Here is a 27,636-nt window from a genome sequence, read left to right on the forward strand (position 1 = left end):
AAAAACATTATTTTTAGATTTGCTTAAAATTACATTCCTTGTCACCGCGTTTTCATTTTACCCAAAATAAGGTTTCTGATTTCAATTGAAAACGAGATTTTATTGTTTCCAGTTTTTGGTTCGTTTGAAAAAATATTTTCACTAAAAATGAAAACAGAAATCCAACCAAGCACATTTCCATCATCATTTTTTATTTTTAGTGAAAATGAAAATAGAAAACAACCAAACCAAACATCCCCTTTACTCACTACAGTAAGCAAACTCATTGCAAATGCATAAAGCAGGTTGTTTTATTGGCCATATTCTTTAAGCAAAGGTTTATCAATGAATTAAGATTTCTAGAAACTTGATAACACATGAATTATATCAAAATTCTTGAGGGAGAAATATATATCACGCCTGGATTTTTCAAAACAGCGCATGGCTAATACAAGCTCAGCAAGGCCCTTGGTTGTGATGAAAGCTCAAGTTGGAGGTTGCCAAGTTCCTGGTCTAAAAGATGCACCAGATCCTGTTGGCTCTGAAGACCTGAAAATTTTACAAACAGATATCAGGGTTGAAAACTAGGGGAATGGTATTTCTGATAAAAACCATTTAACATAGATTTTGGTTTATTAACTAAAATTATTAAAATTAATAGAAGCTTTGCTCAATTATAATGTTCATTGACTGAAGAGTATGCACATCTGGACTTACTCAGACTCATCTTTTTCTTTCTCGGCTAAGCCATCCTGAGGATTCCTGCAAAACAATCACATAATTACTGTTAAGTTGAATAACTACACCTAAACTAGTTTTTGCAAAAGAAAAAAATATGGTTTCACAGCAAATAGAAGACATTAACAACAGTTGCAGGTTAAAGAACATCTAAAACAGAACAAGGCAACAAATATGGACTTCAAGACCATGACAATGAAGATCAAAATCCTTCAATCAAAGAAAGTCATTTCCAGATTACATTATCAGAAATGAATTGTTTTTACTGTATAACCTAAGAGTTTGTATACAGTCTCACTGGATTTACTCGCTAATTAGATTTTATTCCTCAAGTTATGTTTGGAAGTTTGTTAAAAATATATGTCATTGCGAATGATAGCCTTGAGAATTTGGTTTTTAACCAAGTCCAATGGCCTAATACAATTCATGCAACTCACTTCACCTAATGAGATAAGACTACTAAAATGTTGTGACAGTAATAAACAGAATACAGCTAAACGACTTCCTAACAATATTTTAATAAAAGGATAAATCGCCATCAAATTCTGGTAACTAAATTAGACATAAGAAAAGAATGAACGTTATTATGCTGGTCAGAGACTGCAAGATAGTAAGTACCACAAAGGCCATGCATTAAAAACAAAAAAACAGTCAATTTCAAAAGACTCACCTTAAGCCATCCATTGCACTAGGTGATTCTTCAACCTCTTTACCTAGAGTGGAGTTTCAAAGAATAGGTAAATTATAGATGTATAGCAAGAATCCCCTGTTTCTGGAAGGCATTATCTCTTCTTTTACAAGGGCTAGGATAAAAAAATCTCAGAATGCTATTTATGAACAAGCAAAAGTAAACATAATCATTTGCATGGAATAATAAAAATTCTATTTGTTTTATTTTGCTAGGGGAACATTTTACTCCCTCAAAATCAAGATAACCACTTTATATGCTTAATTTCAGTTTATCCAAATAGTTTTTGTTTCAAAAAGAAAACAAAAAGAACTCAATATTTCTGTCAAAAAGAACATAATACTATAATAGTAAGATAACCTTCTGAAGGAACTGGAAATTGCTGAATAAAACTTTTCAAGTCTGGACCACTGACTTTTCCTGTATGGCAATTATAAAATAATCAATAACTTCCAAGAATAAGTGAAGAAGAACATAGAAAAACCAATAAAATTTTAAGCATCTGACCAGTGCTGACACGTTTTCCTTTGCTTCCTTCTTTGGCTATCCTTTCTTCTTCTTTCTTGAGAACTTTGTGGGAAAAAAAAGAGTTTGTGTTAAGGTCTCTGTAAAGAACTAAACTTGGCCAATAATGTTGTTTCATTATATTTAGAATTAGAACTATCACATGAAATGCTGAGGACAAGGTTAAGTGAGAATATAACTAAATCAGAGCAAAGTATTCAATTCAAATTGATTTGCAAACGTGGAAGTATAATTGGCACATACGAGCAACATTCTGTCTAACACATTCACGTCTTGCTTCCAATTCCATCATTTCCTGAAGGGGAAAGTATTGTCAAGTAATACTGAAATAGCATACTTTGTAAAAAAAATCACTTCGCGGGAAAACATCCATAAAACATTACAACTTACAAGGGTTAGCTTAATAGTTTGGTATCCCATTGCAAATAGGGGTTAACAATCCTTGAATATGTTTTGCATAGAATTGATGCAAAACTAATCAATTAAATAACTAAATTTAAATGCAGCAAGTCAAAGATGCAGGCAAATTAACAAAAGATAATCACATAATTTAACACCCCCCCCCCCCCCCCCCCCGCCCCCCCAAAACCACCACCAAAAAAGTAAAAGGCAGATCAAGAAAAGTGGGGAAAGAATTGAAATATAATAATTTCCCCAAATGATTAAAAAGAGAAAGAAAACCAATAATAACAGTCACTATAATACCAGGTCTTTAAGTTTAAACTTCCTTTTTCTACATTCATCTGATTATACTATTAAAGTCACATAATTCCAATGTCAACAAAGCACCTTCTTCAGAACTCTTCATGGCAGAGTAAGTTATTTTTTTTACAATAATTAAGCTGAAGAAGTTAGTTTGGGGTCATTGGTGCTATAAAGATATTATTATCTTAGAAGCAATTTGATAAACAATGGACATATAGTTTCAATCAAATTGCCTATGCTGTTTTTAAAGTGACTGCACTGAATGTAAGGAATTTACAATAACAGAATGTTTCAAGAACATTGTCTTATCTGATTAGCTTATTCTTGCGACCTTGCCCTATTAAGGAAAACTTCATAAAACTACAAAATCTGTGATGTTGTACGGGACTAAGTTTTGGGCAGTGAAAAGCCAATGAGAGAATAAACTCAATGTTGCAGAGATGAAAAGTTGCATTAGATGAGTGGGCATATAAGACAAAATAGGATTAGGAATGAATCCATTACTGTATCATAGAGAAAGCTACAATAGCATCTACCACAGAAAAAATGGTAGAATTTCACTTTTTGTGATTTGGGCATGTGTGGAAAAAACCTATAGAAGCCCAAGTAAGGAGAATAAACTATAGGAGGATATCTCTATCGATAGAGGGAGACTGAAAAAAAAATATAGGTGAAACCATTAAGAAGGATTTAGAGGCCAATGTTTTGTTTATAGACATGATTCACAGTAGAACATTATGGCCTCTTTTGATTCATGTAAGTATCCCTGCCTGGTGAGAAAGGTTTTGGTTGTTGTAGTTGAAAGAAGAGTCAGAGAGTTTTGACAATAGATAAACAAAACTTATTAATTGCAAATCAATCCTTGAAGATAAACAAAAACTTTAAAGGAAAACCATTGTAAGCAACATAATGTTATCTAGCCTAGCCATGATCTGAAAATGTAAAGAAACATCAATAACTTTGTCTTTGGATAACTTTATGGTACTAGCAAAAGGATATACATAGATGTATTGCAATTTACCTCTGGAGTTGGAGCCTTTTTACGCTGCCCATTCAGCCAACATATCCATTCAACTAAAATAATCAAACAGTAATTATCTATTAAGAATGGGAAATAGGATAAAAAATCATAATTTTTTTCTGAATAAATTCAACATATAAAATAATTGGATTCATCCTATAATAATAGGCATACTAATTTAGCAGTTGAATGATGGCCAATATAAAATATATACCTGGAATAGAGGTAGGATCCTCCTCTCCCTTAAATATCACCCATCTTTTCTCTTTCACTAGTAAACCAAAACAAAATAGCAGAATCAGACAGATTCATTGTAAAATGAACTACAAAGCAAAACTCACACACAGAAGAAAAAAATAATAAAGAACCCGAGTTTTGAATTTCCAAATTCACACTCAAACCAAAATGATATCAATTCTTAAGTGGTTCAACCTACCCAAAGAAAATAGTGCCAAAACTTAGTTGCCAATAAATCAATTTTATTTATTTAATTATTTTACTTCTTAAAACCAGATCAGTCTCAACCTTGTTCAAAGTTTTCACCAAATTCTACGGTAGGCTATAGAATGTAGACCTCAAACAAGAACTAATAACCTCAAAAAACCTATGGCAATTGCACAGTTAGCTCCCACCTCGATCAATCTCAAAGACTGAGACTTAACCTTTCTTTTTATGTATAATCCACAGGTCGCCTCCTTTGGAAATATTCCGGAGGGGGTTTGTACCAATTCACCCCCTTCCCAAGGATTGTATTTTCACATGATTCGAACCAAAGACCTCCCACTTGAGGATATTCATATACACAATCTTTTTTTATTTTCTGATCAGCAAATGCTAGTTGTTAGTTTTTGTTAATGTGAGAATTCGAACCCACGACCTATCCCTCCCTTTCTCACCCTTTACCACCAAGCCAACCTTATACTCCACTCCTATACACATTCTTATCCTGCAGACTAGCTTGGTGACCACTAGACCAACCCCCTTGGCTAACACTAAACCTTTTTGGTTCATAACCACATCAACAAAAAAAAAAAGCAAAACAAATTAAAAATATCAGGTATATGGTATGAGTAAAGTGTTGACAGTGAGCTAATCATTGCAATGCAAAAAACAACCCTTTTAATCTTATATGGCACAAAAAGTTCATACAAGGCAAACTACACATGTACAAACTCAGAATCTCAAAAGACAATAAAACACAGAATCACAGTGATAACAATAATAACAACATAAAAAGGGTATAGAGAGAGAGAGAATGGAAAGAAAGACACTTACTGATACCATCAACCTCTTCATTTCTGGTGAAGTATTTGTTCCCTGTTTTGTCCACTCCCACCGTAGTTCGATTGCTCAAGAACCCAGAAATCTTCCCGAGCAGCCTTCGCATTTTTTTTTAATAAAAAAATTGCGTAGTATTCAAATGTGTTGCAGAGACAGCAGCATCGTCGTTGGAACAATCCAACGTTGGAGATGGGAACTAAAGAAAGTTAGAATATGATTTGTTCGTTCTATTCAACGTTGATTCCAGAGAGGGAGTGTGTGGGAGACGGAAAATGTTGAGTTAATAATAATGACTTTGGTATTTCTTCCTGCACCTCCTAGATTTGCTTCCTGCACTCCATAGAAAATGATACAGACAAACAAGAAAACAAATAGGTGAACACAAATATTTACTATTTAATTAAAAAATGTCTCTTTATTTTTAATTTGTTCGTTTTTTTTAAAATTGTACAAGAAACACTGATAAAAAATTTTTTCGGACAAATATTTGAAAATAGGAAACAAATTAAAAATAAGGTGACAACTTTGTAAGAAAAAATATTTACCTACAGGTTCAAAAAAATATTTATTTAGTATAACTTTGATTACAATATAATTGATAAATTCAAAAAAAATATTCATTATAAATTTTACTTATATAAAAATAAATATTCATCATTTGCATTTCATAGACTAAAATATTAGTTTAAAAAAATCCTGGAAGTTTTCTTGTATTAAACAATTATCCCATATCACCTCCTTAGAATCTAAAATATGAATTTAAGTTTAATTCAATTTTACAAAATTATTTTATAAGATGAAGATTAGTTTGGTCACTTAATTATTTATCAACGGCTTCTTAAGATTATTTCCTATTTATAAACAATTGGACAAAGCTTTCAGATACAAAGAAAGTTATTGGAGAATTCATCGAGGATAAAATGACAATACTTCAAGTTCCCGAGAGTATGAAACAAGAAAAAGATTGACATGAAATAAATTCTAAAAACTAATTTTTGAAACATTTACTCGTCAAAATGAATTTTCAATTCTTTTCTTTAGTTTATGAGAGGAGGTGCAAAAAGCCATTCTTTCTTCCCCCATTTGTAAAGCAAGAAGCCCCATTTTCAAAACCCAACCACCAAAATACCACATACACCCTCTTCACATTTCCCTGTCCTAAAAGGCTAAAACAGTAAAACTTTCCTCCGACACCACCACCGCCATCACCACGTTGACTTTCTACAATTCAGACAAACAAAACACCAATAACGAAAAAGCACAACCCAACATCACAACCACCTCTCCGAAAAAAAAAAACCCAACCTAACCCAAAACCTCATTCCCCAATTCAATTCAATGTTTTCCCTCTCAAAACCCATCCTTTCTCCGGTTCGCCCCACCCTCCCTCCGGTTCGCTGCGGGTCCCGCGAGCTCCGCGAGCGAATCAAGACCGTCCAAACCACTCAAAAGATCACCGAAGCCATGAAACTCATCTCCGCCGCGCGCGTCCGCCGCGCCCAGGAGGCCGTCGTCAGTGGCCGCCCCTTCTCCTCAAACCTCGCCGCAATGCTAAACGACATCACCCAGCGCCTCCAAAACGACGACGTCTCCACCCCTCTCACCCACGCCAGACCCGTCAGAACCGTTGCACTCGTCGTCGTCACCGCGGACCGCGGCCTCTGCGGCGGCTTCAACAAATCGGTTATCCGAAAAGCCCTCGTACGAATCGAGGAACTGGAAAAACTCAACTTGGGGTGCGTTGTGATCAGCGTTGGCAAAAAGGGTAACTCGTTTTTCACTCACAGTATAAATAAGAAACACCCTTTTGTGAAAGTTGATAGCTTTATCGAAATTGGTGGGTTTCCTACCGCAAAGGAGGCTCAGGTTATCGCCGATGATGTTTTTTCACTGTTTGTTAGTGAGGAGGTTGATAAGGTTGAGCTTGTGTACGCTAAGTTTGTTTCATTGGTTAGGTTTGAGCCTGTGATTCAGAATTTGTTGCCTTTGGGAGAGGTTTGTGATGTGAAAGATGAGATTTTTAGGTTGAGTAGTAAAGAGGGTAAGTTAGCTGTGGAGAGGGATGTTGTGAAGTTGAAAAAAGAGGGTGAGATGTGTTTTCCTCTCATGGAGTTTGAGCAGGATCCTGTTATGATTCTTGATGCCATGTTGCCTCTTTATTTGAATAGTCAGGTTTTGAGGGGTTTGCAGGAGTCTATGGCCAGTGAGCTTGCTGCTAGGATGGTGGCCATGTCAAATGCCACGGATAACGCAGTTGATTTGAGCAAGAGGCTTTCGGTTGAGTACAATCGGGAACGGCAGGCAAAGATCACCGGGGAGTTGTTGGAGATTGTGGCTGGAGCTGAGGCATTAGCAGAAAATGACTGATGAGTGGGACTTGGTTTTTGTTTTGCTTACCATTGTGGTGTTGAGAATTAGCTTGCATATACTCTTACGATGGATTTTGTTCGGTCGTGGTCCAAGTTGTTGAATTGGTCATTGCACAGCAATCAGGGAGGAGAGGAGAGAAAATGTGATCATGGGGGAGATTTTGGTTGGAGAGAAATCCTGCGGGAGAGAAATCTTACAATGTGAACATAAGAAGCGCTAATTGTGACTTGACGGTATTTTCAACTGAGTTTGGATCCTACCATGCTTGCCCTGCAAGATTTCTCTCTATTTGAAATCTTGACTGTGCATCACCTTTTCCTTCTCCATGCTTGTTGAGTAATGCCAAATTTAACAGCTTGGATCTCGGTTGGATGAAATCAAGTTGGAGAGGACCCAAGCTCAGCTGTTATTAACTTTAGTTCTTAATTTATGAAACTTTTACTTTAGTCTTAAAATTTGTAAAATGTTGCAAAGTGTTGTTCACTTTAGTCCTCATGCCAATGAAAAGTTGAAAACTAGTGAAAAAGGACTAGGAGAATGACATTTTGCAACATCAGTGATTGAAATTAGAGTTTTGTAAAGTTAGGATTAAAGTGAATGCTGCTTTCAATTTTGGATATCAAAATGAGGGTTTACACAATACGTGGTTGAGGAGTTTCCCAACTTTACTAATAGTCTTAAAAGTTGATTGAGAAATACATGTGGAGAGTTTTGACCCGTTTTCAAGAAAGTGCATTGCTTTTCTTTAACATCTTATCAATGCTAATGCATTATAGTTGCATGATTCTTGTTTTTTAGTAATTGAATTGTTGGTAGGTTGGTTGTCTGAGATAAAACTTCGGTTTAAAGAAAACTTACAAGATCAAAGCAAAACCATGGCATCTGATCTGTGTTTTCAAGAAAACTTGTAGGATCAGAGCAGAACTTTGGCCCCTCAACTGTCTATGGTTGTTGCCATGCATTAACACCAACGTAAAATATCACATTGATTCAAAAGAAACTCAATATTATAAAGTTACTTTTCTGTTTGAATTATTGATGGAATTAAAGTACGTGAATGAAATTGATTCATGCATCAAAGTGGTGCTGATTGAAAAAAGCGAAAATTTTTCCCATGAAGTGAAGTGTCTTTGGGGCCTATTATTATTGATGAATAGAAATATAGGGTACCTTGAGATGACAAGATCTTCACGCGTGCTTTGGTAATGTTTGGATGTCTATATCAACCTATACATGACCCACATTCCTTGGTTTTGGTTGGCAACTTGGCAGTTTGGGTAGGGCTCTTCAACTATAATTTGACCTTGGAGGTATAACTTAGATTTAGCAACTTGCAAGTCTGAAAAATACTAGCAATAATACATTTTATTATCAGTGTTGTTAAATGGTGGAGCCATGGTGATTTTTTTTTGCCAACCGCTATAGACAATTTGAGATGGAGTCTATTATGGAGGTGCCATAGGCTGCAATGGCGTGGTTATATAACAAAATTTTAGCCTTCTATTATATTTTGTCATCCGTCGTTGATATCAGTGATTATTATTGACTGAAATTTAATCATAAGTTTTGTAGGTTTAACTAAAATTATTGAGTTTCAATGATCATTTCATAGTTTTCAATAATGTTTTACTAATAGAAGAGTGTAATATGAATATATTAGAAAATATGTTGTTAGAATTTTTTAAAAAATTGAAAGGTTTGGTTTTTCTAAAGTGAGCAATTCACTTTAGAAAGTAGGGTAACAAATCTTAATTATTGTTGAGAAATCAATGGTTAAAATTTTAATATATCCATGATTTATTATGCACATGCATGTAATATTGACAATTAAAATATGCTATTTGCATGAAATTGAAATCGGTGGACCAAATTAACTAGAAGTTATGCTCTATTGAATGGAAGAGTAACGAAAGAAAGTTCCAGCCTCACGAGACATGCACTAATGTTGCATTTCAGAATATACTCGATCAATTCATTGAGTTCTTGTACGACAAGTTTTTACCAAATGAATGCTTATTTCATATTGTAATATGTGTTAATTAAAAAAATATTTTGATAAACTTTTGGGTAAATGAAATAAGTTAAATAGAATTTATAAAAAAAAAGTTACAAGTTAACTGAGCATCTTATTCTTCAATATCTAGTGATGGATTTTCCCTGCTAGGATAAGTCCCAGGACCACAAGTACTACAATTTCTGAATTATAACCTTGTAACCTTCTTGGATCTTCAATGAGGATAAGTGAGAAGCACAATTCAGGTTTCACAACAGATAAATATTCTTTAGTTGCATTAGAATTGGAATAACGTTGACTTTTCTTCATGTTTTCTCACCCACTCTTGTATAGATGATACAATACATAAACTGCTAATGGTAGGAAAAAAAAAGGTGAAAAATAAAATTGGTTCATTGCACATGGATTATAATACAACATATATCAGCCTCCGCCAAAATTGACTCAGATGATAATGGTCTCAGCGTGAAACAAATCTATCTTTCTCGATTCATGTGGTCTGGTGATATATTCTCATCATCAAATTAAATATGAAGTTTTGGCTGAATGTGGGAATGGCTTCCACCAGTAACTAATTATACATGGCAGCTATCTTGTCATATGCATTAACCCGATATTTTATGAACATTTCAGGAAAATATGGCATCTTGTTCATAGGGTATTATTAGTAGAGTTTAATTTTAATACATATGGTTAATATAAAGATTTTGAGAAAATAGTTTATTTATTGATAATATAATTAAAATTATTTATACTGTTATTCAATTATAAATTATTATATATGAATTTATTGATTTTTACAATAATCATTTTAAAAGATATATAAATAATAATATTTTTCATTGTTTGATATTGTATTTTTATTTTGTATTAGTACATAGTCATTAAATTCAAATGTTTTTATACCTATTAATTAAAAATCACCCAAACATTTTCTTAAAGTAATCATTGCAAAAATTTAATTAAACTATGATCACAAATATTTTTATATTATCATTTAATTATAAATTATAATATTAATAATTAGTTTAAAAGTTAAAGTCTGTGCTTACGTAATCATCATTTTAGAAAACAAGACTTCAAGATGATGCTTAAGTAAGCATTATCTTAGAATGCTTATTTTCAAAGATGCTGCTTACTTAAGACGGTGTGTTTTTATCCATCATTAAAAGTTAACACTTTCAATAACATTAATTTCAATGATGATTGACAACCGTCTTTATATGTTGTTTTGGACCGTCGTAGAAAATCAATTTTTTAGAAGTGAATAATTTTTAATTAGTTGAAAATGTAAAAATCTTTATATTGTAAAAATTAAATTCTTGTTATAACATTCAATAATTTTTAATTACATGGCCTTCTATGATATACCATGAGTATTTGATAGCAATAACTCTTCTAGAATATTTACTTTGGGGAAGAAGAAAAAAAAGAACACATGGTTGAAAATGAAATGCTTGTATATCACCTCTTGTTGAAAGAAAAATTGTACACTTCAAGTATAATAGGCCATAATTCAGGGGGGAGGCTCCAGAAATCAGGCTGAGATGTCTGTATCCGATTCCATAATGCACATCTTTCAATAATGGCTAGCCACATTGCCCTATAATTCACATTAAGTTAACACCAACTAGCAAAAAAAGTGAGTGTAATATAAAACCCCATATGTGTCAAATTTTCTAATCTTTGTTATAAAGTTTAATTAAGATATCACAAAAGAAAGTTTTCCACCTTAGTTTGTCTACACCAATAACAAACGAAATCAACCTTAACATGATTATTTTAAGTATGCTTACACTCCTTAACGTCAGATAAGTACCAGAACAGCACTGTACTACTTGTTTGGTCCACGTTGTTCACTTTTTACTGCCGCCACTCTAATATGTTGCAGGATGCAGCTTGAGAGTTCAGCTCAGCAACATGATCCTGTTCCACCTTTGGAAATCTTTTTGTTTTTCAGATTCTTTGGTTATAATTATTCTCACTCGAATCTTATATATTGAAGTAATCTAAGACTGTTGTTTAGGTTGGTGCAAGTCTACAACCACTATCTCTTGTTTTTTCTCCAACTTTGGCCATAGGTGTATATCTAAATACGCTGAATAATGGGTTGGTAATTGATGCATGTGGGTCACGTTGTTGTGCAGCATCAGGAACTTCCAGGAAGGACGTCATTAGTAATTAGGTTTTAACTATCATATAAATTAATTCTGATTTTTAATAGTATTTCATTTTTGTTTCCCAAAATATCTTTCTATCTGCTAGTTAGACTAATCTATTTTTGTTTCCAAAATATCTTTCTATGTCTTTAATTTGACCAAATTTAAAATTTTAGAAATTAGATCAATATATTTTTAGGACAAATTCAAGTTATATTTTGAGTCGTCTCAACCTAAACTAGTATGTATTTTGTATTATTTTTAAAAATAATTAATATTAATAATAAAATTTCTTGATATAGTGAAAAATATTTTATACAATATGATATTATCTTTATATTGTTACTAGTTCTTAAAATATATATCGTAAAATATATGGTAATCATATTTCTATACTTATATAATTCTATGATCTAGTGTTAAGATTGAATGATAGATCTAAAAAATTTTAAGTTGTGAGGACAAAAATACTCTTATACATAAATTAGTGGGAGACAATACTCATATTTTTTTTTTTAACTACACTCAAATTATATGAGCAATTTATAAATGTATATAAAGAAAAATTAAAAATGTTGCGGAGTCAACTCCAAATTAAACCATCTAAGCTATATCTGTTTAAGATTAATATATTATGTGGGCAAATCACATCGATCTAATCTTATCTCTTATATTTTGGATCTTAACTAAATCGATTAAATTCATTATTTCACACAAATATCATATCCAAATTTTAAGCTAAAAAAAGATAAAGACAAACTCATCTCACGAATAACCGTATTTTAGGACACATGGCACTAAACCTAGGATCCCTCGTATTTTTCCTTACGTATAATCTCAAAGTTGAATCGAAGACCACATGTCTTAAGAGATCTAGGCCACTTCCAATCAAAACCACATATGGTGACTTGGTGTTTTGTTTTTAATATTGTCAGATCCTTTTTTTAAAGCCACGTCAGAGAATTTTCTGTGTGTCAATTTTCTTTCTTTATTTCTGTACGTCCACAGTATATGCTTTTCTGATAAATATTATTATTGTTTTTTAATAAAGATATTATAATTGTTATTTTTATAGATAGTGGTATATCTTGCTCCACTTGATGTGCTCTTACCACATAAAAAAATTGAAGGGCAGAAAAAACAAAAGATGATTGTGTGCCTATTTATTTTATTATAGTAAAAATATATTGCATAGCATTTGTATTCTTCCGTTGCAAACTTGGGCACTTTGTCTGCTTCCTTGACAATAACCATTCTTTATCTATTAGCCGTCCATTCACAAGGCAATGGATGTACCATGTACCTAAATACCATAATTTCTGTGTCCCTTATTTACCATAGTTACTGCATATTTTAGCAGAGTCTAGGATCTAGAAATTTGCCACAACCAATAATTATCTCAGTTCTTTATCTATTCAGTGCTCCATAAAAAAAATTATCAAATGGCGAATTTTTTTGGGTGAATCTAAGTTATTTTTCATCTGGAAATCAATGACTAATTTTTTGATGTACTAAAATTTATTTCTTATAAGATATTTTTTTTTGCATGCAGATCTAGTCTTAAGAAAAAAACACCTAATTATATATTTAAAGGATAAAATTATTTATCAATTAAGTAAAATTGAAGTGCTAAAAGTGTGACATGGATGTGGTCATGACAAGTGGCCTTGTGAAAGCTATAAATGGAGAAGAAAAGGAAACCTGAGTCTTGAGAATGCCACAAGGAAAAGGTAAAGTTACACACCTTTTTTTTTAATTATAATTTTAAAATGATGAAAAAACAACTAAGCATCCACCACTATTCAGGACTAGGACTATGTCACATGAAATTCAACATCTCTTGTTCCTTTCCTCTATTTTGCATTAAAGATTCCAACAGATACAAATTTCAGATAAAGTGAGTAAAAGGTTTTTACTGCACCCTTTACCTTTCCTTGTCAAAAAGTTAGTCCCCTCAGGTCTGAAGAGTTAAATACATGGAGAGATTCATCATTTAGAGGATCTCTACGGGCAGAAGCAGAAGTGGGTCTGTCTTATTCTTACCCCTTGGGGCCTTGCTGTTGTTGTGAAGCTCTCTTGTGGGGTTCCCTTCTGCTTCATAAGATAGACTCCTTCAAACACTTAGAGGTATGTAATTTTAGGACTTGGCGAATATTATTAGTATTTTTGTCAACCTCAAATTCTGATATCAGAATCAAAAGAGACTCATCTCTAGTTTCAACTTATATATATATATATATATATATATATATATATATATATATATAAATATATATATATATATTGCATATTTCAGGGAAGAAGAAAAAAAAAACGTCTAGAATCAACATAAAGTCAGGCATCTGGAGATTCTGATTCCAAGGGAAGGTATATTAATGTTTACCTTAATGCAATATCAAAAATATCCTTCTTCATAATAACATGCTTTTGAGATTTCTCTTTATGTGTATGCATCTTTGAATCTCTCTCTCCTCAACTTCCAATTCCTCTTCTTTTATTTTTCAATAATGTTAAATAATCAGAGTTTGGATAAAGTCAAATTCTGATTAAATAAATAAAATTTTAAGTGAAAAGTTTCTTCTGATTTGCACTATGTAGGAAGTGATTGATGGAGAACAAGTATAGTCTAAACAGGCAGAGGAGTGGAATATGGAATTGCTTGAGAGATGGAGACTTTGAAGAAGAAGAAGTTTGGGCTGTTTTCAAGGAAAAACCTGATTACAACATTTCTGGAGTTCACAAGACAAGGGAAAAAGGGTCTTTTTCTCCTCTAGCTGTCCCTAGGACTCTCCCAAGTGCAGCAAGGATGATCCCAAGGACTAGTAGTGGCAATAGTAGTGCTAGTTCCTCACATGAAACCAAGGTTATTCAGCAATCAGCACCTCTCAACATTCCTGATTGGTCACAGATTTATAGGAACAAGCCAAACAAGACCACCCCCAAGAGTGTTTCAAGGTTTGGTGAGGACTATGATGATTTCTATCATCATTCTGTTAATGATGAGGGTGATGGTGATGGTGTTGGTGTTGTCAATTATGGTGGAGGGTATAGTGATGATGAGGAAGAGGAAGAGAATGAATATGATACAAAACTACCCCCTCATGAGTTTATTGCAAGAAGGCTTGCAAGGAGTCAGATATCCTCATTTTCAGTTTTTGAAGGTGTTGGAAGGACCCTCAAGGGTAGAGATCTTAGCGAAGTGAGGAATGCTGTTCTCTCAAAAACTGGTTTCCTTGAATCATTGTAATAAAAGGGGTTTCCATGAATCAATGAATCAAATTTGTGATGTATAGGGGTAGGGGGTAGGTAGTGGTTGCTTAGTTATTGAGATTGTGTGCATGTTGTGTATGAAAGAATTCGTTTAGGCATTTACCATGAAAAATGCAATGATTCAACTTGGTTATGGCAATTGAAAGTGCTTTTGTTTGAAATTTATGGCATGTGGTATATTGTTCAGAGCATCCATACAGACAAAATGATGGATGTGTTGAGTGAGTATTGAAATTGAATCGTAAAGGCATTAACCATTTAGAAGTACAGAAGTGTTTTTGAGACCAACGTCATATAGATGTCCAAGTTATTCCCTAAATCTTTGATAAAAAGGATTCTGAAGTGAATTTGTTTCAATTACTTTTATACACTTTAGCTGGTTAATCATGATGCATTTAAAAAAAAAATGTTCTTATATTCATACACTCTTTCTCTTCCATCTTATTTCCATCCTATTTTATTTTTACCTTCGTTTTCCATTAAATTATTTGTGGCATCTATAACTTCTCTCTCTATTTCTCTCTTTCTTCCACTCATGCACCCAAACAATAGGGGTGTGTTGATCTTTATCTTTAAATAAAACTAAATCTAAACATTCATTTGTGAACTTTTTTCGTGCGCTAAAAGTAGTCTTATTCAAAATTTTGACACCTATTATGCTTTCCATTTCTGTTTTCTCTTTTATTAGAAGATATAATTGAATTGAAAGAATGTTTGCAACACACTTTTTGATCAACTTTTTTAAATATATATTTTTATTATTAGTTGAAATTATTGAGAATCTCATCATTTTGAGTATCTTTAAATTTAATGAATTACATTCATGATTTTGTAAATTTTTTACAAATTTTATTCAATAACAGAAGTGTGTTAAACAAGTGTTGGTAGCACTCTTAGTTGAATGAAATCCACATAACGAATGTTAGTTGGTCCAATGAGTAACTCGTGACCCAACTGAACTGGAATTAATAGTACTGAACTAATTTGTGTAGTGCCTATGCGCTTTATGACTTAAAAAATAATTGATTTTAAAAGTACGAGCTCTAGAAAGAATAAAAAAAATGCATGAGTTAGGCGAATTTTTAAATAATGAAAAATTGAATAAAATTCGGTGTGATGTAAAGTTGAAACACTAGTAAATCCAATTTAGATGAAACACGCATTACTAAGTTCACAAATAACTTAACCTGATTGCACTTACTGTTCTACAATTATTGAATCATACATAATGTGGGAATTGAGAGAGACCTGCCACCAACTTATTGTCTTCAATTAATTTTGAAAAGAACAAATGTTTATTATCTAATGATATGTGATAAGGGAGGGACAGAAAAGAGTGAGTAGTCTCTATCAACTCCAAATGTTGATCCAAAAAGAGAAATATCAATTCCAAATAAACTACGTACGTGAAGAGTTGGCTTTCTATAAACTTTCTCCAATTTAATGATGTTTTATCTCTTACACCTACGCATTGTATAAACACTATTGACTTTCAAAGTTCAAATTTAGTGCTCATTACTTCAATGTCTAAATAATTATTAAACGCAAAGGCACTTATGATTGGCTAGAGTTTTGGATGAACTTTGTAACAAGTACTTATAGGAGATATATATAAACTTGTTTTTAGAGAATTTTAAATTTAACTCTTAAAAGCTGACAAATATAAATTAATTTTTAATTTATACTTGAAGTTTCATTCATTTTAGGATAGACAGTCACTTTTGTCTCTCAATGTGTAATTTGCTGACAAATGCGTTCCTGAAAGATGAAAATATAAAATTTAGTCATTAAAAGTGTAAAAAGTGCGACAAATATATTCTGCCATTAACTTCCGTCCGTCACCTTTAATAAGATCGCCTACGTGACACGGAGGGACAAATTCGTCACTGAAATGATTGCCAACATGGATTGCCAACATAAGAACCTATTTGTCATAATATTTTTTTTTTTTACTTTTCATCTTTCCATTCCGTTGACAAATACGTCCGTGAAAGATGAAAATGCAAAATTTAGTCCCAAAAAATATAAGAAGTGCGACAAATATATCCGGACGTTAATAATGAATTGTATAGAAGAGAAACTATGAAAAAATGGATTAAAAACATTAAAATATAGCTTCAGATTTAAATTCTTATACTTTGATTATCTATCTATTTATCCATCTATCAAATTGTTAATTAGTTTTTTAATTAATCAATATAATACTTATTTTCCAAAATAAAATAAAATTCTTTAGTTTTATGATATAAAAAATTTGAGTTACCATTTAAAAAAATGAAAGCCTTTTATTTCTTGAATTTTTTTGTTTGTTCAATTAATTATTAATCTTTACTACGTACTTTGTCACAATATGTCAAATGGAATGCAAGGTTGCTGTAGCTCCTAAATCAGCGAGAGATACAACTCTACGTCTCTAAGGCAAATAACAAATCTCTGTATTAGTTTTTTTTTTCAAGTTAACCTCTGTATTAGTTTGAACATTATTGTATTTTTTATTTAAATTTATTTGAGTTCTTTATTTGTTAGTAATTGTTTTTATTTCATTCATATTATGTATAATAAATGACACCTATTATGCTTTCCATTTCTGTTTGTTCAATTAATAATAAATCTCTGTATTAGTTTTTTTTTTCAAGTTAACCTCTGTATTAGTTTGAACATTATTGTATTTTTTATTTAAATTTATTTGAGTTCTTTATTTGTTAGTAACTGTTTTTATTTCATTCACATTATTTAAATTTTTTGTTTGTTCAATTAATTATTAATCTTTACTACGTACTTTGTCACAATATGTCAAATGGAATGCAAGGTCGTTATAGCTCCTAAATCAGCGAGAGATACAACTCTATGTCTCTAAGGCAAATAATAAATCTCTGTATTAGTTTTTTTTTGTTTTTTTTTTCAAGTTAACCTCTGTATTATTTTGAACATTATTGTATTTTTTATTTAAATTTATTTGAGTTCTTTATTTGTTAGTAATTGTTTTTATTTCATTCATATTATGTATAATAAATGTTGTCTCGAATGGAAGCACATAATGTTTGTTCAAGGGATTCTTTCATATTTGATGTGTGTGTGTGTATATATATATATATATATATATATATATATATATATATATATATATATATATATATTATTGATTAAGGAAAAAGACTTATAATTCCACTTTAATTTTATCTAGTTTAAATTTTGTGAGTTTTTTTAAAAAAATAATTGATTAAATTCTTTTTTAAAATAAATAAATAAATAAATTTGGTCCCGCGACCGATTGTGTTTTTTCTACTCAAAACTCTCAATATATTATTTTCAATCTAAATAGGAGGACACTTAAATTGGAATTGTGATATAGAATAATTTTAAAGATTAAAAATGAGAAATTTAGTAGAAATTTGATAAAATTATAAGATATAAGATAAAGTTCTTTTTTAACAGCAATGATTAAAGTTTGATAAGGAAATTAAAATAATATATATATATATATATATATATATATATATATTAAAAGGAAATTTAAAAAATATATTGCATAAGTAGTAAACAAATAGGAAAAGTAAATTATAAACACATAATAATAATAATAATAATAATAATAATAATAATAATAATAATAATAATAATAAGTCACAATCTATAATTAACATCCGGATATATTTGTCGTACTTTTTATATTTTCAGGGACTAAATTTTGCATTTTCATCTTTGAGGGACACATTTGTCAGCGGAATGAGAAGATGAAAAGTCAAAAAAATATTATGACAAATATGTCCCTATACTGACAATCCACGTTGACAATCATTTCAGTGACAAATTTGTCCCTTTGTGCCACGTAAGCTATTTTATAAATGGTGACGAACAAAAGTTAATGGCAGGATATATTTTGTCGCACTTTTTACACTTTGAGGGACTAAATTTTGTATTTTTATATTTCATAGATGCATTTCTCAACGAATTACAAATTGAGGGACAAAAGTGACTATTTATTCAAAATTTTATAACAAATTCGTTTACAGTTAGCTAGAGTCGGTTAGAGGTTTTTTCTTGGGTCAAATATCTTTTTGGTACTTTGGTACTTGTAAACAAGATATTGTTTTAGTCTCTATTTTTTTAGTTTTGTATTCAAGGAAATATATTACATACGATGATTAAAGTAGGCTAGTCAAAAGTCTTTTTAGTGACACTATTAACTAATTAAGTTGAAGGAAAAGATAGAGATTACAACTAACACATTTTTATGAATAAGAAATTGAAAAGATAAAGATTACGGAAGATTTTGACCGGTAAAAAATTCTAACCAATGAAGTAGTTGAGTAAAGTATCACCATATGAAATATCCGTGTGTGAGCTGTCTAGAAATTGATAATCAGGATCATTGCAAAAGGTTATTTTAAATTTGTATGTGTACTTTTGAGTAAATCACTCAATGGCTTAAATAAATATTAGTTTGATATTTTTTTCTTATGTTAAAATATTTTATCTTTATAATGTAAGTATTTTTCTATAGTTAGTTTGTAAAAAATCATTTTTTAAATTCATGTGTTAAAAAAGTTTATTTTTACTTAATAATAATAGTATCAATAACTTTCAATACATATATATTTACTTATCGTTTCATTTAGATACCCACACCTTATGTCTTTGAATGACATAATAATGGACTTCAAGTACAATTTCTTTATTAGTTAAGCAATTTTGGTCCTGTATATTTCATTATTAGTTAAGTAATTTTTGAAAAATATTTTTATTTTACACGTAGAAAAATGCGAAATAGCGACTGAGACATTGATGACAAACAGCGACTACTTTAGCAACTGATACAATTCATCATATGTTCAAGATAGCGACCACATATACGACCGAAATTATAGCACAAGGTGGTTTAAATTTTGAAATTGAATTCTAAATATTATAGCGACTGATTTTGAGACAGGCGTTTGTTTATTTGAATCAGGGACCGAATATGTTTGGGTTGCTGACATAATTAAATGTATGAACTAGCCACCGAATAAGTTTTGTTATTTCACTCTGAACAATTTTGAATTAAATAGACATTGAAACTCATGCAATTCGGTTCTATTTAAAATTTTGAATATTGATTATATTATAAATATTTCATACATAATTATTGTTAAAAACACTAATAATATTAACCTACAATCATGAAATAATTTACAATGTGATTTTTAGAATGAAAAAAAAGAGTGAAGAGATGAGAGAGAAAATTATACAGAGGGAAAGAGTGGTGGTGAGGATGAGGGGGTCAGTAGCATTGAGAGTGAAGAGATGGAAATTAATTAAGCAAGATGATCAAGATTGACAAGACACAAGACTGAGCATGTGAGTGTATACGAAAAAAACATGGAGAATGACAAATAGTAAGATATTATTTTACGTATATTTTTGGACAACTTTTGGAGTTGAATTGATGAGAAAAATATTTTAAAAATGGAGAAAAAGTTGGAGGATGTGTTTTGGTTTTGTATGGTACTGTGCAGTAAGGGATTCAGAGGAAGGTTGAAGCACAATTGGACAAGGTATAGATATAGGAACATACAAATTAAGGGCCAACATGTCAAGAATTATAGAAATAAAATAAGAAGCAAGGTAACAGGAGAAAATAATGCGAAACTACTTCAAACGAACATTAATATTATGACAACATAATGAACAAGAGGACTGAAATAACAACAAAAAATAGAAAAGATGGAATAGATAGAAAAGGGGAAAAAAGGCGCTACACTCTTAGAAAGTGATAAGTTAAATAGGAATTCACAACAAAGATATTGAAACCTTAGATGAGAACCAAAAAGAGGGGACAATGGTCTACTCACACTTTAACAAGAGTAACTCTTCAATTTATTCAAGTTTATCTATTAAATGAATAATGACATCTCTATTTTTGAGTTTATTCCAAGAGGTTAACACTAATTTTAAAGAAAAGTAAGAAAAGATCCACGTAAGCTTAGCTTAAAGCTCAAATTACAACTTAAATTAAATTTGTAGAATTTTTTTCTTCATTAAACGACAACTAAAAAAGTATGATAATCATATTAATTACATTTAATAATACTAATACTACTACTAGTCTACTTATTATTATTATATGGAAGTTTTTTAATATTTAATTTTAAATACCTTTTTTAAAAAGAAAAAAACCTCTTTTGACAAAAAAAAATGCTTTTTTGAAAAGTTATTCTCTCTTGATCCTTCTTCGTCAATGATAGGGAAGATATATTCTGAATTAACTAATATGTATATCCTTAATTAATGGAAAATATAATAAAGATGATACTTTCATTAGTAATTACCTTGGTATGAATACATTATGTGAAAAATTAAATTTAATTGTTCAACTATATGCAATGGTATACAGTTACAAAAATCACAATTTTCTTGTTATAAATTTACCCTATAAATTTCCTGGTAAATAAAGCTTGTAATGCTTTCATTTTAAGTTTCCTTTTTTTTTTTTTACTTTTTACTTTTCAGAATAGTTTTAACCATATGTGAAAATTTTAGTTTTAATGACAATTTACATATATAATTTAATATGATTTTTTTTACAGAAAAGGGTCAACATTGGATCTATTGTCTTCGAAGTGCTTAAAACAATGGACCAAAATTGTATCCATGAGACTCCAAACTAAAAGGCTTGCAATTCTCTTCAACTTAGGTGATTATTGGTTAGACTTTTACAATGAGGGTTTACTTGAAAATAAGAGAGTAAAAAAGTGACGATAATTCAGAATTGGTAAAAGTATTTGTAGAATGAGTCATTGATCATTAAATGATTGATAAAGACCACAGAGTGTTATTTCTTTAGAAATTGAATATAACCAAAAAGGCATCTTTATAGAATAAAATGATCGACATCTTGAAATTGGAAACGATATCTATATCATAGCTGCTTTAGGAAAATGTTGCATTGTTAATTTTGTTACAATGATTTTAGTGTAGTAAATGGAAGCATCCACGAGAAAACACTAGCAGAGGAAATTTTAAATTTTATCAAAATTAAAAGAAATAAAATTCTTCTCATCCAGAAGTTATACAGAGTTATACAGTGACAAATTGTTTTTCTCCACATTCACAAATAGAAAACAGATTTCAATGTATGGTAAGACCTTATTCATTGAAAGAGGAATTCTCATAACATGGTGCAAACATGATGTATCTAAGAAGGCATTGAATAAAAAGCCAAATGTCTCACATCACTACCATTAATTCAGAAGTTAATTTTATCACTTTGCTAAAGAAATTAAGATAGGTCCACATATTCTGTTTATTTGGAGACTTGAAGGAACAATGCTGAATTCCAAGGCAGTTTTCATGATGATTCAACGCTGTTGTTGCCAAAGTACCAATTCAAGTAGAAGTCCGTGACACTTAAATTAATCCCAGAGCCTACCAATTCAAAAACACTTATATTATGAGTAATCTTGAAAAGGAACATGCAGAACAAACAAATAAAAAAAATTACATATACTCCAAATTAAAGAGAGGGTATGAGAAGCAAAAGCATACAAAATACTTTAGGAATCAATAAAACTTTTATGTTAAAAGCTAATATCATTTTGAATGAAAATTCTTGAAGAGTTTCCTAAGTAAAGAAATCATTTCTTGTTGTTTCTTCTTTATGGGAGTAAATTTATATAATAGAATGAATTTTTTAAAAATAAAATTTATATTTTTTACAAGAAACTATTTCTTAAAAATAAAAAATAATATTTATATTATACATAGATAACAATGCCAAATAATATCATAATTTAGTAAAAATAAAAAAAAATATAAAAAAAAATTTCTTACCTTAAAGTAAAATTTTATATAAATTTTTTACAATAACATAACTCTGAAGATCACAAAAAATATCGTGACAAAAAAAATAACTTAAAAAAATCCACTTAATAAAATTTCATTTAAAGATAGGGTAAAGAGTTGACAATTGCAATAACATTTATATTCAGCATAAGAATAACAAAACACTCACTTTGAAAGACGGACTTTTTTCATTCCCACTATCATTCTATTATCCATTGACGACGTTGTCTTCTGTTGAGATTAAAGTTTTCTTTAAATTTATATGACATATCAAAACAATGGAAAACCTTAAGCTTTGGTAACTTGTCAATACCACGAGGCACCTCTGTCAGTTCCTCAATATTGTCTAACTCGAGCTTTTCGAGAGAAGGCAATGCTCCATCTTCAATAACGATGGATTTCAAATGATACAAATCTGCCAGTAGTATTTGCTATAGGTTCGGAAACCCCCTGTTTGGAAACTGCAAAACTTCAGCATTGTATGCAAAAATGGAGGATACAAAGGTGCGTCAAAATTGGTACATCTTTAAGTAGTGGCAATGGATCATGTGTCAACTGGGTGAATGACAAGGACAACGTAACAAGATTTTGGAGCTTGGCAACCCAGTTTGGGAACTTCTTTAACCGCCCCATAAGACGAACCTTCTGAAGTACAGGTGCAAATACATCAAAATGCAAATCCATCTTCATATAGTCACCATGACCAACAATATATAACTTCTCCAGGTGTTGCATCTTGTTTATCAAGGAGCACAGAAAACTTTTGAATCTTGGCTCAAACTTTGTCAAGCGCAACACCCTCATGTATCAACGATGCTTTATCCATTGTAGAATAAGCACTCTGCGAAGGATCCTTTCCTTTTTCTGCTTCCAGAAACTTGAGCAGCAATCCTTCTACGGTATATGACTGAGACACTGTGATCCAGACATGGCGAGTGAAGTGTGTCTGGACTTTGTCAAAAACTTTCTTGGCAAGAGTAGTTTTTCCACTTCCTCCCATTCCTACCACAGAGACAACAGTGAGCTTTTCCCGCCCCTCTTTCAACCATCTTTCCAATGTGTCTCTAGGGCTGTCAAAGCCCACAACCTCAGCCTCCTTAAGAAACATAGGAGCCATTCGAAGGTTGTCAAACGTGATGTTTTGGGGTCCTCCAGAAGATTGAATTTGGGAGCAATCCTCACTTTTGTTCCTCTCCTTGATCCCTCGAAATTCTGATATCACGTCCTGGTTCATGTATGCAAATTGAAGGTAAGGATGCACATCCAGGATCATCAGCAAGCTGCCTTTCCTGATGGATAATGTATTCATCAACGATATCTTCCATGCAAAAAGATGTTTCCACCAGCTGCTTCACCTTTGCTTTGAGAGCATCACGTGAGTTTCCTTCTTCAGCTGCTGCCATCTTGTCGACATCATGAATCATGGCTTGAATCCCATCAAGTTTGTCGTTCATGTCTGCAGCATCTTTTGGAACCTCCATGACTGAATTCACTGCTTTCTTTAAGGGTGGAAGCAAATAATCAACAGCCAAGGACACTGCAATTTCTTGCAATTTCTTCATCTTAGTATAGATCTAGTTTCTGCTATTGTTATGTGTTGAGAGTGAGATGAGAAGAAAGTAAAGTGTGTATTTCAAGAGGAAGAAGACTTTCACTTTCCCTTAGTCATTCTTTAGTGTTCAATTATTGAGCAAGTTGCGTGTACGGGCATAGCCAATCAGATTGTCTTATTGCTGATCTGTCAATGTAATTAAACAAATAAAAGAAATAATGAGGGAGCAAGTTGCAGGAGCGTACCCAATGAGATTGTGATTGTAATTTACCAATAGAAAAAAAAATGTCACACTTTGGAAATACATGTAATTCTGAGCTTCTTTTAAAAAAACTTTTCTAAGATGTTTCTTTGCCGATGGATGTAATTATTTTGCTTACTTTTGTAGAATTTTACACTGGACAAAACTTAGGAAGAAAGGAACTAAAATATTCAGAAAGGAACTAAAATCATTTTATGACTTATTTTTTCCTTTTCTACTTTACGAGTTCTTAAATAATTTAGAAAAAGATTACCCTAAAGGTTCGTTTGCCCCCAAACTTGTATATAATTTCGCATTTTTGGTATTGCACTTTAATCAGAATTAGAGTTTTAGTTTGATAATCTATGTTAACTTTTAATGCAAACTTTTATTATGTTTATTATTGAAATAAATTATAATTTTGATTGGAAGAGAATACGACAAGTACCTATATACTGCATCAACTTGTCCTTTTGCTGAATAGGTATATAGTATGAAATTACTACGATTGCGTAGTCCTAAGCCAAACTAATATCTACGTGCCACCAGAGTTTTATTAACTCTTGTCATAAATTGAAAATCTTTGGCTGATTTGTATATATATTGGCCGGAATCATAGACATGTGAGTATGTGACATCAGAACGTACAATATATTTTTTTATATTAAAAATATTTTGAGTAGTGTCTCGTCATCTTAAATATATACATAGCAAATAACCATAACCAATATCAAACCCACAAGAAACATCACACACTATACCATACAGGTGACACATGAAACAATTTTGTACTAACAAATGGTCAGAGTGATAGTGCTGCTTATTATGAAGTGCATCTCAAAATTTTACCACTTAAATGCTTATGATCAAATTTGAACTTCTATGCCTTCCTTCAACAAATGCTCTTTTACCGACTGAATAGGCACCTGCAATTAAAATGATTTGGTTTGGGGAAACGTTTTGTTATCATTTTTTGAAATGTTACCTTGCTTTCACTTTGTTCATTTTAAAAAAAACAAATTGCATAAAAAATAGTGAAAACAGGAAATAACAAGTTGTTTTTACTGTTTACCGTACAAACTTTTAAAATCAACAAAACAAAGTGAAAATAAAATAGCATTTTTATAATTTAAAGTGAAAGCAAAAACTGAAAATAAAAAACATTTTCTCAAACCAAATGATCCCATAGTTGTTTGTGGTATTTTTAAAAGACAAAGGGTTTTCTAAAACCGAAAATTGCCTAAAAAAATTTCAGATAATTAGACAAGTTATTCAAAAAGTAAAGTTTTGGTACTTTCAAGAAAAGAAACAGTATCTTCTCAAAGAAGCTCTAAAAAATCCATATCATAGAAATTTTTGCTTCAGAACTATCCAAACACACACATGATAATAATAAATGAAAATGAATCAATACAATAATTGATCCGTAGCATAACATGGTTAACAAATCAAAATCATTCCCATCAGCATTAAGAAATTACCAAAACAGAAGCAATACCGCTTTCCTGTGAAAAATGCCGGCAGCAAGTGCTACTGTTTCATTTGTTTTATAGAACACCTCAGAGAAGTGTTGAGTCATCAAATCCTTTTCCTTGACCTGAAACATTGACAAAAGTAAAATGAAATTAGAATAAAAGAAACATTTTATTAAATATATAATCAAATTACCCCAAAAAATCTTACATTTTTTCAAATAGAAAAATGTTTATAAGAGTAAAAAGAGGGAAAGTACAAATAGGAGGAAGAATAAAAGATCATACAGAAATAGGAAAATTTAGACAAAAACATAACAACGAACAAGAAAAAAATTCATGAATGCAACAAGACACTCCAATCTCATTGCACATAAGAAATAATTAAAACAGCCTTAAGAATGAATCAAATAGAGGACATACCCATACCTATACTGATAATATTAATCCACAATTCTGCATAACAGGTACAGGGTCAAGGTAGAGGGCATATATCTTATTTTACTCTCCCTCAATTGTGAAGACTGGACTAGTAATGAGTCATCACTCATCACACCTTTGAAAATAGTTCAAGAAAAGAGAAAGTCATTTTTATTCCCCTTTAGTGTCCATATATTGAAAATAAGAAAGTCATTCTATTTTATAAAATTTATGGATGATGAAAATGGTCTAGACAACAGTCAAAATTCTGAAAATAATAAATAATTTTTAAAATTAATTAAAAAAAACTGCTCTTACAAGCAAACGACAAAAACCTTATTCCATTAGGTAAGGCCAATTACATGAATTACACAATGTCATTTGGAGTAGTGTTCAAAGAAAAAACCAAACTGCACTTAGTGAAAAGAAAATATAGTGAAATATAGTTAAAGGATACAAAATTATATTTACCATCGCAATCAATGCAATTACGTAGTATTTCACCGGCGCCAAACTCTTCAACTGCTTTTGCTAGTTCATAAGCACCAACTGGCCGGCCTTCTCGTTCCCCATTAACCTTACAATAAACATAAGTAATGAGATAAGAAAAAAAAATTAATACTGCAGGAAGTAAGAAGTCAAATGACTAACTATCTTCATTCTTTCACATCAAAAGAAATTCCAAGAGATCCATGAATTAGAATCTCATGATAACCATTGACTAAAAAAATAGAAGGCTAGATGCACGAGGAAAGTGATGATCGTAGTCCCCTTCTAGTATTGCAAACATAACCAGCAGCACTAATTACATACAAGTAGAGATAAAATAAACTTACTGTACATTGATACCATGCATATTCTTCTCCATTTGGACCTGAAACAACATAAAATGGTTTTTGAATATTTTTAAATTTAATATATTTCACATAAAAGAGCACTATCAGACCTTATTTACTTTAACTAAAAATCGAATTAGAAACTAATTACCCTACTGCACACTAGAGCACATTTCCTCCCCCACCCTCCACCCCCAATACCATAATAGAGTACTGTATACAGCTCAATATGATAGAGTACAAACATAAGAAGTCCCTACTTCAAATTCAAACAATTGGTAGCCATAATTCTTTAGGACCACCTTAAAAGAGGTCAGATCAGCCTCTTATTAATTAGACTCTTATTAGAGTAAGAATTTAGATAATTCAGAGCCATAAAATATAAAATAAAGGAAAAGAAAAAGCAAGCTCTTCACCTGAATTTGAAACCCTTATGGTCTTCAATTGCACATCATTATGATCCTTTACATACACTCTATGGGGATCGATACAACCGACCACTGCCTGCAAATTGAAAATTAATTGGAATGTAGACAATTGATTC

At 31.3% G+C, this 27,636-nt stretch overlaps 3 protein-coding genes and 1 long non-coding RNA gene across 5 annotated transcripts; 2 read left to right on the forward strand and 2 right to left on the reverse strand.

The window, feature by feature from the left end:
* Positions 1-220: 220 nt before the first annotated feature.
* LOC114423417 lies at positions 221-5,282 on the reverse strand. Of its 2 annotated transcripts, none has more exons than XM_028390172.1 (9): positions 4,932-5,282; positions 3,871-3,927; positions 3,657-3,709; positions 2,174-2,225; positions 1,913-2,020; positions 1,766-1,825; positions 1,388-1,430; positions 697-741; positions 221-528 (listed from the first exon to the last, which is right to left on the reverse strand). In XM_028390172.1, the coding sequence occupies exons 1-9, from the start codon at positions 5,041-5,043 to the stop codon at positions 465-467; spliced, it is 594 nt and encodes a 197-aa protein (XP_028245973.1). In that variant the 5' UTR covers positions 5,044-5,282; the 3' UTR covers positions 221-464. The 2 variants fall into 2 exon arrangements, with proteins under 2 accessions (XP_028245973.1, XP_028245974.1); XM_028390173.1 differs by having other exon boundaries at positions 1,913-1,975; positions 4,932-5,270.
* Positions 5,283-5,881: 599 nt separating this feature from the next.
* LOC114423419 (ATP synthase gamma chain, chloroplastic-like) lies at positions 5,882-8,051 on the forward strand. Its single transcript, XM_028390174.1, has one exon. The coding sequence runs from the start codon at positions 6,276-6,278 to the stop codon at positions 7,302-7,304; it is 1,029 nt and encodes a 342-aa protein (XP_028245975.1). The 5' UTR covers positions 5,882-6,275; the 3' UTR covers positions 7,305-8,051.
* Positions 8,052-13,306: 5,255 nt separating this feature from the next.
* LOC114423420 lies at positions 13,307-14,915 on the forward strand. Its single transcript, XM_028390175.1, has 3 exons — positions 13,307-13,607; positions 13,777-13,847; positions 14,079-14,915. The coding sequence occupies exon 3, from the start codon at positions 14,089-14,091 to the stop codon at positions 14,725-14,727; it is 639 nt and encodes a 212-aa protein (XP_028245976.1). The 5' UTR covers positions 13,307-13,607; positions 13,777-13,847; positions 14,079-14,088; the 3' UTR covers positions 14,728-14,915.
* A 6,899-nt stretch (positions 14,916-21,814) lies between these two features.
* LOC114423423 lies at positions 21,815-26,765 on the reverse strand. The gene is made up of 4 exons (XR_003668841.1): positions 26,728-26,765; positions 25,846-25,961; positions 22,741-25,290; positions 21,815-22,154 (listed from the first exon to the last, which is right to left on the reverse strand). It is a non-coding gene; the product is annotated as an uncharacterized LOC114423423 (long non-coding RNA).
* Between the last annotated feature and the right edge of the window lie 871 nt (positions 26,766-27,636).

This window comes from Glycine soja, chromosome 8, assembly GCF_004193775.1.
Source record: "Glycine soja cultivar W05 chromosome 8, ASM419377v2, whole genome shotgun sequence".
NCBI classification, from domain to species: Eukaryota; Viridiplantae; Streptophyta; class Magnoliopsida; order Fabales; family Fabaceae; genus Glycine; species Glycine soja.